The 13,483-nt window shown below is 58.4% G+C and overlaps 1 protein-coding gene across 1 annotated transcript in view; it reads right to left on the reverse strand.

Annotated features, from left to right (window-relative positions):
* Positions 1–13,483, reverse strand: part of BSN (bassoon presynaptic cytomatrix protein) — a 75,073-nt gene that overhangs the window by 16,837 nt on the left and 44,753 nt on the right. The window contains exons 3-4 of the mRNA XM_061129205.1: positions 7,792–8,658; positions 234–722 (exon numbers count right to left, since the gene is read on the reverse strand). Coding sequence (XP_060985188.1) covers positions 234–722; positions 7,792–8,658 — 1,356 coding nt within the window. The remainder of the gene's footprint in view (positions 1–233; positions 723–7,791; positions 8,659–13,483) is intronic.

Below are 13,483 nucleotides of genomic sequence, written 5' to 3' on the forward strand. Positions count from 1 at the left end.
TGTTACTAGATCTAATGGTAGGAAAGATGCAACAAAACATCTAAAAAGGTGTCAAACACAGGATCAGCCTAGAACCCAGAGGCTCCAGGCCCACCATGCCTCAGCAAGGTGGCTCTGCTATCCTCTGTGGCCCAAAGGGCCATCCCAGGTCCACATCCCAGTCCCGCGGGGAGCTAAACCCTTCTCCACACTCCCCTGCCTGAAAGCCAGGATCCCTGGGAAGGATGACTGACCTCCGTCTCCCCACCCTTGGGGGCTTCTGGAACAGCCTTGGTGGTGGGGGTGCTGGGTTCAGTCCTCCGCACCCCAGCCTTTGCCTTAGGAGTCCCAGGGGGCAGGGTGGTCTCTGGAGGGGGCTTCGGCACAGGCTCGGCTTTAGCTGGGACTCCTGTCTTCTTTTCCTGGGCGCTGCTCGGGGTCCTGCTGGGTTCAGAAGCCCTGGCGGGCTTGGCCTGGGGACTGGCCTTGGTGGGCAGGGGGGTGGCCTTGGTGGGCGGGGGGGTGGCCTTGGTGGGCTGGGGGGTGGCCTTGGCAGGCGGGGGGCCTGATGGCTGGCCCGGCCCCTGTGGCCCTTTCTGTTTTGGAGGGGCTGTTCCAGCTGTTCGGTGAGGGGCCCCCGAGGGGGGCTGCTGTGAAGCAGGCAGCGGCAGGGGTGTCGGCTCTCCCAGGCTGCCCTCCAGAAGCCGCTTAGTTTGGCAGTTCAGACAAAGCCACTCGGTTTTCTGTAAGGAAATGAGAGAGGAGGGTTTTGATGAAAATCACAAAGACACTGGAGTACTTAAAGATGACTTCCGTGACTATTCCTATAAACACGAGGAGGAGAAAGTCTCCCGGAGCATGACACTACAGACATGAGGAGCCAAAGACGGATGGGTCTGTTGGTCCCAAATGACAGAGGGCCTTTAGATGCTCATGCACAGAGTTCAAAAGACAAACCCCAAGGAAGGGTCCCTTCCTTACCCCAGAGGGAGCTTTCCACTAGGCTGAAAAGGAGGACCTGTATGAGAGAGGAGGCTACAAAAGCAGCACAGGGTCTCAGGACGAGGGGGGCTGGGGCCTCTCCCCAGGGTGTGAACAGCCCCGGGAGCAGAGCAGAGTCCCCCAGGTGAGCGTGCCCTTTCAGGAAGGACATCAGGCTGGGAGCACCTCCCAGATGCACTGCCCCTCCCCAGCCTCCTAATTCTCAGGCCTCAGACACCATCCTTCTCCATTTCCAAGTGCGTGCTGTGCTGGGAGGGGACCGGCTCTCGGGGCCAGGGGAGGCTGTCTAGGGGAAGTCTTGCTTGGTGGTTTAGGGTGGGGCCGAGCAATCCCCTTTGCTCACACCTCAACCCAAGTCACCTTGTCTTAGACCAACAAAGACCTCCATGCAAAAGCCTCCTCCTGCTCCCCGGACTCTGGGCTCTTCTGACGGGGACTGTGCGCTGGCTCTGAGGGCTGGGCTGGGATCCTCCTCTACCATCAGCCCCTCACTTTCAAGACTACTCCCTTTGTGTCAGTCTTAGTGCTGGGGGCCAGAGACACAGCCGTGGCTAAGACGAACACATGGGCTGGTACATGGTCTTCATGGAAGCCAGAGCCCAAAGGGGTCGTTCTGAGTATGACATGGACATCAATGGTGGAGTTTCCAGAACCCCAGCAGCCAAGTCGAACCCCCCCAGGTGCCACCATCTGCACAGGGAAGGGTCTGAGCACCTCTTGAGCAGGTGATTTCTGTAGCAGCTCAGTGGCGGGCAGGGGATGTCTTCCAGGGGCCTCCTCCAGAGTCAGAGCTCCTCCTTGGCGGGACTTGGGTGGGGAATGAGAGTAACAGGCACCCTAGTGCCTGTTCTCGCCCCAGGGTACAGAGCCTCGGCACCTCTACTATCCTGTTCTTACACATGAGGGTGCCCAGACTCTTGGGCTCCTGCCAGCAGCTTGACCATCAGGATGGGGCGTCAGGGGAACCAGAGGACACAGAACCACAAGGTCAGAGAGCCAGGGACAGGGCCACGAGAAAGCCCTCAGCCCTCACCAGCCCAGAGGGCCAGAATCCTTAGTACCCTTACCTCACATACCACCCCTGGGCCCACGACATCCCTGAGTCTACCCAACAGAAGCCTGGAAGTATGACACCTCCAAGATGTCTGCCCTTGGCCTGGCACCTGCAGGCCACCATGGTGGGTGCTGTATCAATGGTTCTGCCCTGGGCCCTGGCAGGAGGCCAGGCCAGGCAGGTGGCAGGGCCTGGGTGTTGACTGAGGGATAGGTCTGCTCCACAGGCTTGGGACTCGGGGCATTGAGACTGCTTCCCTGAGACTAGAGCTCCAACTCTGCTTGGAGGCTGAATTCCATACCTAGGTCCTGAGCAGAGGGGCTCAGCAATGGAGGGGAACCCTTCAGAGGTCCCGCATGTCCTCACCCTGCTCCTTACAGGGCCTGGTTCCAGCACCACTGCTGACTCCCTGGGACCTTATCGGATGCTCTGTGTGTCCCCCATACAAACTCCTACAAGGTCATGGGTGCTGGCCCCTGGCTGGGCTCACTTGGTGCCTAAGGAGACTGCTGGGTGGGCTGAGCCAGCATCACCTTGGGTCACCTTGGGAATCCCTCCATGTTGGAGAGGACTGTGAGGTGGCAAAAAGACCCTAGAGAAGTGGGAGGGGTGTCGGCAGAGACCCAGAGGAAGTTCTAGAAATGAGCAAACAGTCCCTTCCATAGCCCCAGGATCAGCACGATGGGGTGAGGATCTGGGCCTGGATAGGGGGCTGGCCCAAGGTAACACTGCCCTGGCTCTCCCTTGGGCCCATGCATATGGCCATTCAGGTTAGGCCTCTCGAAGCTTGGTCATCTGCCTCGCTCACCTTGGTGGTTTGGAAGACCTCTGACCTCCACCTCTGGCCGGCAGCCCCAGCCCCAGAAGGAACAGTCTGAATGAAGCAAGGCCACCTGGGAAGGGTGGCGGGGACGGAGGCGACAGACCTCATGCCAAGAGCTCAGAGCCAGCCCCTGCAGCAGCCTGCTGACCTGAGCCCAGAGGCCCAGCCCTCAGCAGAGCGAGTCAACTGTGGTCACAGGCTCCCTGGGGCCTTGTTCCTTCCCACAGTTACTCCTCTCGGAAGCAGCCAGGCTGCAGAAGGAGCGCCCAGTTGGCCCTCTTGCTCCTGGCTCTGCTATAGCAGGCAGCAGGGGAGGAGGCGGAGGCATGTGAGGGAAGAGCTAAAAATAAACACATGACCTGGCAGCTGGAGGCCCTTCCCCAGCCCCTTGGGGGTGGGGGGAGAAGGGTATAGGGCATAAGGACCATTAGAGGGAGAGCCAGGGGGAGACCTGGCCAAGGCTCAAGTCTTCTGGAGGGTGAGGATGGGGTGGGAGGCAGGCCGTGCCTGGGGGTGGGAAGGCAGCTGGGAGCTGCGGCCCTGACCCCTCTGTCTATGCTGCTTGCATTTCTGCCCCTCACTTGCCCCCACTCCACCCCCACCCCTTCATTCCCTGTTCATTCATTCCCTCTCCCCATTTAGGGTTTACCCCTCATTCATTCATCCCCTTGCGTGTTCTGTCATACTCTCCATCACCCAGCCCCAGCTTTGAGGAGCTGCCTGCTTGCTCTTTTCCTACCCCCTTTGACAAGTGAGCTGGGGATGATCTGGGACCTGCAGATGGACAATGGGAGGCTCTGATGACCATGTCGGCTTTGCCTCCCTCTGTCCAGTGCCTTTCTGGGGGCAGAAAGGTAGCAGCCCCCAAGGGCAATCGCCATCTCGTGCGCTTCCCTTCGGATGGAGCTAGGTGAGTTCAGGGCGAGACAGGGGACATGAATTGTCAGAGAGTTGGTAGGGGCCCCCTGGCAGGCATGTGAGACCTCCTGCCTTCCAGAATCACTAGCTGCTGTGCCTCGTGGGCCAAGAGAGCCCAGCACGGCTGCCCTGGAAGCTGGGCCTCCTCCCCACAGTGTGCCTGAATGACCCCGCCGAACATAGTCTCTGCATGTATTGCTGGCCGAGGTGTCCACCTGGTTACAGTGACACTGGGCTGGCTGCCTAGCCCAACGTATCCCCAGTCCTACTGCCAGACCAGGGACAGCGGATGAGAATTCCTGAGACAAGGATACCCAGAGGTTAAAAAAATAAAAGCCCAAGACTGGCACCCTGGGCCACAGGCAGGGCCATCACTGGGCTGCTGTTCCTCTCCTGACTGCGGCCTCCGCCTCCAATAAGAGGAATCCCCGCTGAGAGCCCCAAGGTGTGCCTTCACGGTTGGGCTGCCCTCTGCTCATGCTGCAACAACAAGTGTGTTTGTTCCCGGGGGCCGAACCTGATGAAACGAGGGGCTTGCGCTGGCCACAGGCTCAATTCACACCCAGGCAGTCAGGGCTGGTAGGGACTTTCTTGTCCCTGCAGAGACTTCCTTTTCGGACACTCTGGTTCCAACCTCCTGGCTGAAGGGCTGCCTGTGTGCTGGACCTTGCACAAGATTCTGAGGTGTGGCATTTCACTGGTTCTCACAGAAACCTAAGAGAGAGCGCTGAGGCTCCCATTCCGCATGGAGAAAACAAGGCTCCCTGAGATCTATTCCCAGAGGCAGATCAGCCCCCAGCCCCTCCCACACATCACAGGCGCCAGGCCCTCTGCCAGGGGCGGGGGGGGGGGGGGGGGGGGCGTGCAGGGAGGCTTGACTTCTCAAGGCCATGCCTGCTATTTTGGCAATTATAACAAAATAAGAAACTGGCGGCATTACTGTAACTATTCCAATTGCACTAATTTCTTCACAAACTCTATTTTGAACCAAAAGCCAATTAAAAATTAAGCCAGAGGGTACTATTATCTTTCAAAAAGATAAATAGGTAAAAAAAATTTGGAATCAACAACTCTTAATTATGAAATGACTCACTAAGTTACCACTATGGTTAGTTTTTGGAGGAAATTTCAAAGGGAAAAGGGATCTAGCTTTCCAGTGCCTCCTCCATTGTGTGCTCTGGACTCCCTCTGGAGAAAGGGGGAAAAGTTTTTATGGCTCAGAGATGTTGGGGATGGTCCCCACCCTGGCAGCCCAAACAGGTGGCTGGAGCCATAGCAGGTCTAAGAGGCCTGGAGGGTGTTTGTCCGTCCCCGCCAGGTACCCAGCACGCATGCTGACAGGGGTCCCTCTGTTTCATGTTGTGCATAGAGGCAGCTTGATGGGGAGAGACTGCTAAGGCAGACCTAACCCTTGGTCCTGGAGAAGGCTCTCTTCTCCACCTCCTCCTGCCACCTCCCTCCCAGGGAGGGATGTGTCTGGGCCACCTGCTGAGAAACCAAGAGCCTCTTACCAAGAACACACGGGGAAACACAAAACTGCTCCAAGAGCCAAGCGGCCATTCGCTGAGACAACACCAGAGATGGCCCAGGGCCTGGTTAAGAGTCTCACCAAGGACAGGCAACAGTGCTGGTGGGAGAGGCGGGGGAGGGGAACACCCCAAGCACAGTCCCTTCCCATCAGCCTCTGGCAAGACAGAAAGCAGGCAGAGCCATGAGAGCGCCCTGATCATTGTCTGCAGGGAGAGAGGACAAAGGACTGGAGCAGGGCCGTGGCTACCGGGATGGAGAGATGAGGCCGGAGTCTAGCCAGCGAGAAGGCAGAGCCACAGGGCTTGGGCCACGGAGGATGCTCAGGGGGACAGGGAGCTGAGGATGTCCCAGGCTGCCAGCTGGCACCTCTGATGGATGACGGTGGCGTGGTCTCATGGTGGGAACCACGGAAGTGGCATGATGGCTGCCCATCCACACTTCCCCAGGAGCAGCCCTGGGCCCTCTAGGGATAGCAGCTTTAAGCAGCAGAGCCCTGAGGAGAAATGAGTCAGAGAAGCTGGGCAACCTCTGGAGTGCTGTCAGGAGCACAGGACCAGAACGCCCAGCAGCTTTGCCATCAAGCTCATGGAACCCACAGATCCCGTGGAAGCAAGGGTGGCCCTGGCCCAGGAGGAGACGGTGGGGCAGGACATGGAGACAGCAGGACATGGACGATGGGGGCAGAGGCCATGACCACCAAGGGGCAGAAGCTCCAGAGTCCAGGAAGATGACAAGCCAACCTCTCACAAGAGGCTGAGCCGAGAATCCAGACCGCTCACCCCGAGTCAGCATGTAACTGAGACTCTTCTATTTGGGCAGAATCAGCACTTCCTCTGGCCCAGCCCAGAGGCCGCTGAAAGGCACTGTCAGGAACATTTATCCTCCTGGCCAGTGACAGTTCTGCCTTCCCCTCTGCACAGCCTGCTTAATGAGGAAATGTGGGCCAGGAGGTCTCCCGGGGACAAGGTCCTCTGAGCTGGGCAGCACAGCAGGCCAGAGGGGCTCAGCTCAGGCCCCCCGCCCAGCCGTGCGTGTGTGCCTGGCTCTGACCGGAGCGCCTCTGCTCTGCGGTGGCTCCTTGGTGTCCCCTCACCTCTCTGGGCTGCCAGGCCAGCCACCCTCCAGTGAGCCACCAGACCTAGGGCTTGGGGCAGTGGCAGTGACAGCCTGGAGGGCCACATGGGCATCCACGAAGAGGTCACCTGTTTTGCTCAAGCCGCCCCTCCCTGCATGTTGGAAAACATGGCCTCTCGTGGCCAAAGTTACTCCCACGGAGGCCTGACCCTAGACAAGTCAGAACAAGGTGCCACAAGCCCGTTCCACCACCACACACACAGGCCTCTGCTGTCTCTGGGCAGGCAGTAGTCATGGCATCACACTCTCCTGCCTGCCATCAGTTAACACACGGCTCAGCCCAGGGGCTCCAGGATTCAGGTGACTGCTGTGTGCCGAAGGGGGCTTGACATCTCCTGATGTGACACAGCTAGGGACACATCTACCTGCCCAGATGAGCCAATCATAGACCCCAAGGGCACTCTCAGAAGGGGACACACCCAGCTATGTGCAAGGCAGCAAAAGTGGGGTTCACATGGATGAACCAGGTGGGGCGGTGTGGGGTGAGGGGAGGAGCCGGGGCAGCCTCCCAGCCCAGGCTCACCCTGCGCTGCCAGGGTAGCTCCATGGGGCACCTTCAGAGCCTCCCAGGATGGGCTCCAAGCTTCACGAGAATACCAAGCCTCCTGCCCGCTTTCACCCTACTCTGCACAGAGCCAGCACCCTCCAGTGGAAGAGGGACTGCAGAGAGATGGGCCCCAACCCCAGCACTTCCTCAGACTTCCCTCTGGGTAAAAAGAGCATCTCTGAGCATCTCCACGAATAGCTCCATGGACAGCCAGACCCTGCCAAGAAGAATTTGTGAACCAAAGCCTATGGCATTAACAAGTAGACATTAACACCCATGACCTCAAGAGGGGATGAAGGGAGAACATTGCCTGGCTGGGCTGCCCTGCTGTGAGGAAGCCTTCTGCCCGGCCCTGGGCATGGGGGCACAGCCCACTGCCTAACTGCCCTTCAACCCCTGTGAGGATCACAGATGGTGGGCAAGGTGGGACCTCAGGCCCTTCTTTCATGCATAGGGGTGATTGGAATCTTCCATCAGGGCCATGCCCATGATAGCTGGGAATGGGGAGGCCAATGCAGAGCCTCCTAAGCCTGGTTACCTTTGGGACCAGCCTCAGGCACTAGTCAGCTGGTCAGAGGCAGTGGGCACCAGGACTCCATTCACTGCACCAGTTAACTCTCAGAGTGGAAGGAAAGGCTGGGGCCAGGACCAGATAAGGGAGCGGAGCCCTGCTGCTGCTATAGGGGCAGCCCCGTGACTGCTCCAGACTCAGCTTTCTGCTGCCCTTTCTGACTGATGCCCTCCATCACCCCAGGCTCGGCCCCTCACCAAGGCCCAAGGGAACCTGCTTGGTCCAGCTCTTACCTCCACCAGGTGGGGCGTCGGGTTGAAGCCACACAGGTTGCACACCTGGAGTTTGCAGGTGGTGCAGGTGTTATAGTTGGCGGGGCCCTTGCTGCCCACGTTGAGCTCGGCTTGGCACAGTGGGCAGGTGGCCCTTTCCTTCGGTGTGGTCTTTGGCTTGGCAGCAGCCTTCGATGCTGCCTGGTGTTCTGTTCTGCCATGCTTTGGGCTGGTGGTTCCCCCAGTTCTCGCCTGGGCTCTGGGCCCTGATCCAGGCTCAGTTTTGGCTCCAGTTGCGGGCCCGGGCCCAGGCCCTGAGCCTGGGGGTCTTGGGCCAGCCTCCTTGCTGGCATCGCTGAAGACGATCTTGGGCGGCCCCTTGCTGGGAGCAGGCTGGCCCTGGGAGTCCGCTTCAGGCTGCGCAGACATGAGGGTGCTCGCCTGGGTCAGCAGCGACGCACCAAGGCCAAAGAGCTTCCCAGTGAGGCCCTCCTGGGTTGGCTCAGCAGCACCAGGCCCGGAGGGCGCTGCAGTGGCACTCTTGGCCGGAGCCTCTCCTGCCGGGGGCCTGGGCTCAGCTGTGGAAGGCTTGATGGGGAGAGAGGGCTGGGGAGACACCCTCCCCACCTCTGGAGGAGCGGCGGCTGGGGCAGGCCCCGGTACTGAGGTGGCCCTGGCTGTCTCGGCCTGGCGGGGGCCAGGCTGTGGTCCCCCTGGGCCCCGAGCTCTCTCTTGCTCCGGCTTCCCCAGGGGCTGTTTGGCTGGGGAGTGGGCAGGAGACAGGCCCGGGGAGTGCAGCTGCTGCTGGCTCTTGGAGCGAGGCGCCGTGGTCATGTCCATCCCCAGAGCCCTCTGCATCTGGCAGTTCAGACACAGCCACTCCTTCACCTGAGGAGGAAGCAGCAGGGTCACCAGGACAGTCAGGACTGGGGCGCCCACGGTCCAGGTCATTGCAGCCCCCGGCAGCCCGGGCCAGCTCCTAGCACAGGCAGGAGCACCAAGCCCGGTGCAGGTGTTTCTGGGCTGCCAGGAGGCGGGCTGAGGGGCAGATGGCACCACCCTGCCCTCTAGGAGCTGCCAGGTGCACGGATATGAACGGAGGCAGTCACACACTCCCCAGCCCCAAACTGCCAATCCACTGCCTGCCAGGGTCCTCCCCACACCCACTGGCTGTACCTGGGTACATCATGCATCTCCACATCCCACCTCAACAACCCATGCTCCCATCCTCCTGGTTGGATGACCCCACGTTGTGCAGGCTAAGTCGCTTCAGGCGTGTCTGACTCTTTGAGACCCTATGGACTGTAGCCCGCCAGGTTCCTCTATCCATGGGATTCTCCAGGCAAGAATACTGGAATGGGTTGCCATTTCCTTCTCCAAATGATCTTTCCAACCCGGGAATCGAACCCGCGTCTCCTGTGTCTCCTGCATTGGCAGGCGGATTCTTTACCACTAGAGCCACCTAAGAATAGCCGCAAACTGCTCATTCTCTTTCCCCTGCTGCCCCCTTCAGGTCATTCCATAGGGCAGCAGAGTGATCTTTTAAAGCATGCATCAGGACAGACTGCATGGCCCTAGAACAAGTGCCTGGTATGCAACAGGCAGTCAATAAAAACTTGCAGGATGAATAAAGAAGTGAAGAGTAGTAGGTGGGAAAGGGAGGAAAAGAAAACAAAAAGAAACCATGAGCCCTGTCCTCGAGGAGCTCAGTGTCTTGCTGAGGAGAAAAGATATAAATGAAACATCTTGAGAGCGAAATAAATGAGGGCAAAGTGATGCGACATGAGTGACGTAAGCCGAATGAAAAAATCTTTTGCTTTCTTAAGGAAGACAAATTTTCTTTTAAAGAAAATGGGATAATTTGTGCCTCCAGACTAAACAAGGCATGTGTCTGTTCACACGAAGGATGTGTCATTTCTCTCTGTCATTAACTCCTTCCTAAGGAGAGGGGCTCACATTTGGGTTGGGCCAACCACTGGTTTCAGCCAGGCTTGCAGGGATGGGCACATGACCTTGCAAACAGGGCCAATCAGAGCCCTTCCATGTTTCAGGGTGAATGAACAGTAGGAGATAGGGTCACTCATCAAAAGGATGTAGCGGTGGAGTGGGCAGGAGCCTTCTTGCCCAGCATGCAGAGAGGATGAAGAGGATGAAGAATGAAGTTAAGAGACAGTCAGAAATGGAGCCAAGACAGGAGAAACAAGCAGACCCCATGGCTTCATTTAATTCCCTGGATTCAGCTCTGCCTTAAATCTACCCTCAGACTCCCAGTTACACGAGCCAATATTATCTTCCTCTCAAAATCCAAATATAAATCAGAGCATGTCACTTACAGGCTCAAAGCCCTATAGGGGACTCCCCCTTCACTTACCATAGGAACTCTTTACTGTGATCTGGGAGGCCCCCGATCTACTCCAGCCTACGCCTCTCTCTGTCCCCCTTTCCTGCCCTCTCACCTCGGGCACGTTGGCCTCCTCTTCTACCAAGTGATCCTTTGAGCTCTCTTCCATAACCAGGCCTTTCACTCACTCTTTCCTCAGCTCTGGAGCCAGCTATCTGCACATGTCTCAGCCAGGATCACTTCCCCATCAGGGCCCTTCCTGGCCATACCATTGAAAATCCCTCCGAAGCACTCTGTAGCTAACCACCCAGTTTGTCTTCATGGTACTTGTTCTTTCCCAAAGCTTATGCTACTTTATTCCTTTGGGTGTCTCCTTGCCCTGCCCACGAGCTCTTACTGAGGTGGTCCAGGGACAGTGCACAGTGCCTGGGCTGACTCCACAGAGTCTTGCTGGGGGATGAAGCCTGATAACCTATTAATAGGGGCATGGCTCTTACAAAGTTACAGCCATGAGACTGGAGATTCAGCAACCCATGGTGTAGAAGGAGTTCCTCCTTCTCAACCTGAGCCAAGGCAGAGGACAAGTCTGCTCATCCATCATTGCAACGAGAATCTTTGAAAGCACCACAGTAGCCTAGTTGCCAGGGAAAGGTCCAGTCTGGTCCCTGGGGCAGAAAGCCCTTCTGCCCATCCTCAGTAGCTACCTCTGGCCCTGCTCTCTGTCTTGAGGTCACAGGGCTGTATGGCCACCACTGTGGCTGACTTGGGGTTTGGGAGCCTGGGCTTGGCTGTCTTGCCATGAAATCAAGAGTAGCATCTGAGACAGGGGAGAAGCATGCACTTTGGTAAGTACCCCATGGCGCCCTGCATCATGCAGGGAATGTTTGCAGGCATTCTTTCATTTTGTCTTCACAGTAGAGAAAAACCGAGATCTAATATGATTTAGCCTCTGGCTCTTGCGGTTACCCAGCTAGGAAGTGGCGCTGCTGGTGAGACTGGCCCTGCCAGCCCTGCTCAGCTCCTGAGCTGCAGCCTGGAGCCCAGTGCCTTTCACATGTCTACCCCTTTTGCAGGCCACTGAGCCTCATGCAAGTCAAGTCAGAGGTCTAGAAGCTGCCCTCAAGAAACTCAAAGACCAAGCCCAGCTCTGGAAACCATAAGATCAGGGATGCTATAGCACTGGGCTATGAACTGCCCCGCCCCAAGCTAGGAACTGTGAATGCACCTAGGCGCTTTGAAGACCCAAGGCAGCTCTGTACACTTTTGGACAGAGAAAGCCACAGAGAAGACAATGCATGTCTTTGGGACTCAGCCCCAAGACTCCTTTAAAGAAGTCGTATGGCTCTGAGCCCGGGATCTGCTGCCCGCGCGGGCGCCGCCCAAGACCGTGGGGCCCCAGTTGCCGCCCCCTCAGGAGCCACCATGTTGGTGATACCCCCCGGACTGAGTGAGAAGGAAAAAAATAGAAGTCGTATGTGGCAGGGGTGACAGGGTTCACTTTTATCCAAAGTAGGAGCTCCCAGAGGCGAGCTGTTTGGGCTAACCCTCAAAGAGACCCCAGGAGATGATCACCCTCCTGAGCGGGGTGCCAAGGCCCTGGCCCAGTTCCTAAGGTGAGGACACGGCTCACACCCAATGTCCCATCTCTTCAGCACACCCTGAGGTGGGACTTCCAGAGAAGAGGAATCTGGGAGGTGAGACCCTTTGATTCTGAGACTTCAGGGAGACCCTGTTTTGGGTCCCGGATCAACAAGGGGTCAACAAGGGCTTGTGCTAAAACTCCGCACTTACCACCAGAAGCTTCCCTTATCTAGCCCCCCGCACCCAGGCTGTCACAGGCGTCTCACCTAAAATAGAACCTCGCCAAGAAACGGCTAAAACGCCCCTCAGTGAGTCATCTCCCAGATGGGCGCAGCTATTTCTATCCAGCATCTTCCAGACAGCGAGGAGCCGGCACTGTGCCCTCCCCCAGCCCCTCCCAGGCCCAGGGCTGGGCTGAGAGGACCAGCACACAGCCCTCCTGGGCAGGATGCTGGCTGGGGAAATCTCTGAATCCATAAGATTCCCCTCTCTGGCTTCCCCATGGACCCCCGGGAGCCTGTTGGGAGGGGGTCATCCCCAGCCTCTTCCTCCCTACTCCAAGGTCCTTATCCCACGTTAGAGACTTGGGGGTGGCCCACTGGTTGGGCAGGGAGATGGCTGTGCATCACCAGCCCACCTAGGCTATGGATCCATGACCAGGCCTGGGGCAGGTCCCCAGACTCTTGGACCAACTACAGTGAGAGTCTTCCTTGGCTGGACCGTGTCTATGGCTCCTGGGCACCCTCCTAGCTGACTGCCCACTAGAATCAGAAGGCAGGCCTTCCACCAATGTGACAGGGGGCCTCTTTTGAGCCTTGTTATCAGAGATCTCCATAAGCCTAACTTGGCACTCAGCTGGGAGATGTGCCAGTCACAGACCTCCTGTCCCAAGACCCAGAGGTGGAGCTAAGGGGACCTCCCAGGGCTCCAGCTACCAGGTAGATAGCTCTACCAGGCGGTGGCTAATCCTTCTCGCCAGCGAGGGGCCCATCCTGCCATCTCAGAGGCGCAGAGGCCCCTGCACCCCACCCAGTGGGGGCCTGAGCAGCAGTGGGGGTGGGGAGGCTCAGGGCGGTGTGCTGGTTGGGAGGCGGGGAAGCAGAGGCTCCAGGAAAGTGGCTTCCGGTCCGGAGGCAGTGCCTGCGCTGCAGGAGCCGGCTTAGGGTGAGCACAGCCAGCTCCGTGGGCTCTGAAGGGACGCCCTCCCCTGGAGAGCCTGCACAGCGGCCCCCTTCCTCGCGCTGTTCAGAGCCCAGCAGGGCAACGGAGGTGATGCCACCCTCCAGGAGCCAGAGGCTGGGGGCTCTGGGAACCGCACGTCCGGTGGCCTCTCCCTCCGGGGGGCTCCGGGGCAGGAAGGGGAGTGGGGACACCTTTTGGGAGGGGATTCTCTTTCCCACAGGGACGCTGGTGGCGCTGCACCTGCCACCCTGTGTCTTAGCCCCAGAGGGTAGAATCCAGCCTTGCATGTGGTTATTTGGCCCCAAAGAAGGCTGCCCAGGGCGGGGCCTGCCACGCTGTCACCTCCAGGGCTGCCGGGAAGCTCTGGGCCCCCAGCAGTAATGGGTGCTCCCGCAGCATCCCCTTCCTCATCGCCACCAGCAGGGAGGAAGGAGGGCGGCACACGTCACGTGGACCGCCTTCCTGCGGAGAGCAGCGGCTTGCCTCGGAGCCCAGCCCTCCCAGGGAGAGCAGGCAGGCAGTGTGTCGGATCGCTGCACTGACATCATGCCTGATGCTGCATTCACGCTTTTTTCCATTTTGGTACAAGCTGAAACATCACAGAAGCAG

The sequence above is a fragment of the Dama dama genome, chromosome 24, assembly GCF_033118175.1.
Source record: "Dama dama isolate Ldn47 chromosome 24, ASM3311817v1, whole genome shotgun sequence".
In the NCBI taxonomy this organism is placed as follows: domain Eukaryota; kingdom Metazoa; phylum Chordata; class Mammalia; order Artiodactyla; family Cervidae; genus Dama; species Dama dama.